General features: G+C 37.0%; 1 protein-coding gene across 1 annotated transcript; it reads left to right on the forward strand.

Annotated features, from left to right (window-relative positions):
* The first annotated feature begins 324 nt into the window (after window positions 1-324).
* On the forward strand, window positions 325-3795 carry LOC129759525 (uncharacterized). Its single transcript, XM_055756997.1, has 4 exons — window positions 325-496; window positions 579-725; window positions 3033-3676; window positions 3790-3795. Exons 1-4 carry the CDS (start codon window positions 427-429, stop codon window positions 3793-3795), a joined length of 867 nt encoding a protein of 288 aa, XP_055612972.1. The 5' UTR covers window positions 325-426.
* The last annotated feature ends 579 nt before the right edge of the window (window positions 3796-4374 follow it).

Below are 4374 nucleotides of genomic sequence, written 5' to 3' on the forward strand. Positions count from 1 at the left end.
CGCTAATATGCAACGAGCAGAACCTGCAGATTATGTCGAAAAACACCTTTAAAATATCATTTGAACCGAATATTATCTTCCGTTAAAGTATTTTATGGATATTTGTTTGATATTCTCATAATAACAATATAAAATCAGTAAGCATTTAGATATTATTTTGAAAACCGGAAAAATCCGGACATTTTAAAGATCTTTCCGACCTTTTCCTTCTAGATAAGGACTTCAAGCGTTTTTTTTTAAATTCAAGATACCTGGCACCTTTGGCTTAGTGTGTAAAAAAAAACTTTAACCGACTTTACTTATTTTCACGTGTACCTATACAAGACGCCCGACGTTTCTCGTTGAGTTCAAAAAGTTTCCATTTTTATGTGAGAAAAAGTTGTGATAATTTGTGGAAAATTAATATCCAACCGCCTTTCTACCGAGATGGAATTCGAAGAAGTGGAAATGGAGGAGGATTACCTGATCGAGGGAGATATCAGCGATGCTTCACCGGGTACGTATTACAGCCGGACTGTTCCGCCCTAAAGGTATAAATTTTAACCGGATTCCTTTTGGTGTCCTTTTTGCTCCAACAGTTAAAACTTCACATGAACCTGCACCAAAAGTGGCCCGGCTGGTCCCGAAGTCGGAACCTTCAACATCCGGCAGAAAAATTCCCATCATCCGGAGTGCGGGAGCTGTGGTCACTCCGGTGCGTACCGCTGTCCGAAAGCCAGTACAAGGTTAGTTTTTTTTAGTGATTTTTATTCGAGGCCCTCAGAATCAGAGTGGTGCAAGTCCAAAAATCATCAATTTTGAGTAAAGCTAACGATTCTTCATGTTTCAATGTACATCTGGTTCTAAACATATATTTTTTATTATTATTTTGAACAATTTTTTGATTGAATTAAAACTGCTCGAATTCGAAAAACATATGAAAAATCGAGCACCTTTGCAACTTTGAAGCGCTTTTTCTCGAAACTTTCATTTAGGCACTTGCACCCCTCTGATCCCAAGCGCCTCATTTTATGATTAACAATATGTTCACGGAACCGGTCAAAATTACGGTTTTCGTTTTCCTCGAGTCCTGCGGACATTTATATGATCTGATTTGAAAAAAAAAAGAATTCAGCTAGAAAAAGATTGTTTGTAACTGTTTCCAAAACATTGGTTGAAATCCTGAATTTAAACGAAAAAGGTTTTGTTTGTCTGTAAATTCAGTAAGGCTATTGGACAATTTCGATAGTTTTATCTCACTTATTCTGTAATGTTTTCTCAAAAAATCACTGTTCCATTAGTTGGAAGATAAGCTTCGGGAAAATATGAAAATCCCCTATTTCACCGGGGGACTGAAAATTCACCTCTTGACTAACTCCTGGCATTTTTTAGGCTTTCAATCTTTAAACTGCTTTGTGAGTTTCAATTAAACATTAATATTTATTAAGAATGGCTATGTTGAAGTAGGCACAACTCCATGTACTGTTTATCCGATTATGAGTTTTTGAATCTTTCTACACAGGCACCGAATGAATGCTCGATTTTCATATTGCTTTACGTAGACAGGTTTCCAGAATCCCTGATGGGCTAAATTTGGACGTTGACAAAAATTGAAAACAGCTTTGTTCGACAGTGAATATTCGTTAATAACTGGCTGTATTATTTACATGATGTAAATAATAAATAACCTATATTGCTTAAAAGATATGCTGATCCCTAATCTGGAAATAATTTTCGATTGAGAGTGTTCACAGTGCATAGTGAAGTGTAATCAATATGAAAGCAATCAATCAAGAAGACTTTTGTAAGTATTCCCAACATCTAATACTCCTTTAACGATTGTTTTCTTTTAGCTTCTCCACCTTTAAAAATGGCGAGTGTACCAGTAAAACAGGAGAAGCCGCTAAGTGTATCTCCTGAAAACTGTCTTCATGAAACAGATTCGAGCAACAAGCCACCCAGTCAGCCTGTGGATCAAATTGCTCGAATTGAGAATCAATTGGACGTCATTTTGGATACAATCGGCAAATATAATGAAGCCATCGCTGATACGGTTTACAAAATGACTAGAGCAAGACAATATATACTTAAATGTTTGAGAAGAATGAATTTCAACCAATTCAAACGTTCTTCGAAAGCTTCGCCTACAGAAAAACGCAAAAACTCAGTACTATTTCCGATTCCCGATCAGGAATATTTAGAGCGGCTTGAGGAATCTCTTGAAACAGACGAAAATGTAACCAAGGACCTTATCGCACGATTTTGTATGACTGCCCACTCGGACTTATATAGGTTCCTTCGCCGGAACATTGAAAATCTTTTTCGCAACACTAAGCGTTACAGTTGGACCGGAAAATTATTGAGAGATGATAATCTTCCCAAGTGCAAAATTCCAGCAAAAAACCTTAAAAGCATGAAGATTCTGCTAAAGTGTGCGATGGAAATCTGCGACGAACAGAGTTTAAAACATATTGAAAAAACAGCCCAAATTGCATTGAGACGGTTTACCGAAATGAACCTAAGACATTACAAAAATAAATCAAAGAAAGTCGTGAATTGATTACGTCCTAATGAGTTAAATAGGTTTATATAATATTCATTACCTCCACCGAAGCAAGTAAAACGCATCTGAAATTTAGTTTCTATTTTTTTTTCATTCGATGTAATTAAAACTCACGTGAGATAAATTGTTGATGTTTTTTAATCCACGATTGGAAATACACCTGATGCAAACTTTGTGTATTCTTTTATTTTCTATTCCGAAAAACAGATTATTAAACCTTTGTTCACCAATTCAGAAATTCGGGTTTTTTCTCAAGAGGGTAGATTTAAACCATCTTCCTTTCAGCTTGAAGTCTTTACATACAAGTTTTATAACTTTAATTTTTAAAGGTGATTGAACTTTTTGTGCGAATAGTTGAAAAAAAAATCATCGAGTAAAGAGGCCAAGAGTTGCACAGTGCAGTGAAATCACAATGAAATGATTCAACCATGAAGACTTACGTGAGTACTCCAAATATCTAATTACTTTTTAAACGATTATTTTCTTCTAGCCTCTCCATCTTCTAAAATCGGTGTAGCTTTCGAACGGGAAATGCCAAAACGTCCTGAGAACGACGTACATAACAGCCGAATCACTAACATTGAAGAACAGTTGGACGCCATCCTGGATAACCTGGTCAAACGGGACGAAGATATCGCCTATATTCGGAAGAACATAGCCTACACCGAGAGATTTATGAAGAAAAAAATAAGAGCATGGAAACGCAAACACTTCGAACGCCCCCTGGATGAGGGTCAACCCGAACCAAAACGGCTCAATCTAGTAACTTTTCCCATCCCGGATCAGGAGTATTTAGAAAGGTTGGAAGAGGCACTCGAAGAAGATGAAGACGTAAAAATGGACCTTACTGCACTGTTTTATTTGGCACCCCAAGAATCCGCATACAAATTTTTTCGCCGGAATTTAAAAAATCTGTTCAGCAACACGTCCAGATACTTTTGGACAGGACGTCTCTCGAACAAGAGCCACGATTTTCCGAATCGGAAACCCGCACGAACTCTTAACACCATCAAACTGTTGCTGAAATGTGGTGAAGATGTTTTCGACACTGCTAGTGCGGATGCACTTGCGAACGAGTGTAGCATAGCTTTGAGAAGTGTCAATTATATGCAGCACAAGAACTTAAAAGCAGACGTGAGTGACCCCGCATTTTGAGAAACTTTACACGTTGTATCTTCAATTTTGCTTGTTTTCTTGAATAAATGTAAAGATTTACTGAAATACAAGTATTTGTTTGCTATCCTTAGATATAGATTTAGATTTAGATCAAAATGGCTTCTACTGACCGCAACCTATCATGATTGGGATTGTATCATTGAAGCCCTTCCGTAGTGAACATTTTCAATTGGAGCACTTAAGGAATTTTTGAATCATCTTACGTCACAAATATTTGGAGTTCTCGCGTCGTCACCTTATATGGACACAAAGTTTCGCACCGGTACAACAACACGGATGTGACGTTAGAGTTAAAAATTCGAATTTACGTTTGAGATGAAATTTTCGGATTATGCAAAAACGAAAGCTATAAACAGTAACTGTTTCGGATTTGATTAAGGCATTTTACTTATAAAGTTTAAAGTTTTTATGTGCCTGTCGTGTCAGTAATCGATACCCTACGGTACACGAACAGATAAATAGCAACAAGGAGAAGATGATTAGAAATAAAGGAGATGATCAGTTCGGATCAGACTGTCAAGCGAGTAAGATTGGTGTTTTAATTAAAGTGGAACCTACGAAGAAATATCCGGCTATAATAGTGGCGACGAGGACAAGGAGCCTGTACACACCTCCTATTTTATTAAACAGTGTAGCACAAAGCTTGAATGCGGATT

Source organism: Uranotaenia lowii, unplaced genomic scaffold, assembly GCF_029784155.1.
Source record: "Uranotaenia lowii strain MFRU-FL unplaced genomic scaffold, ASM2978415v1 HiC_scaffold_181, whole genome shotgun sequence".
Lineage (NCBI taxonomy): Eukaryota > Metazoa > Arthropoda > Insecta > Diptera > Culicidae > Uranotaenia > Uranotaenia lowii.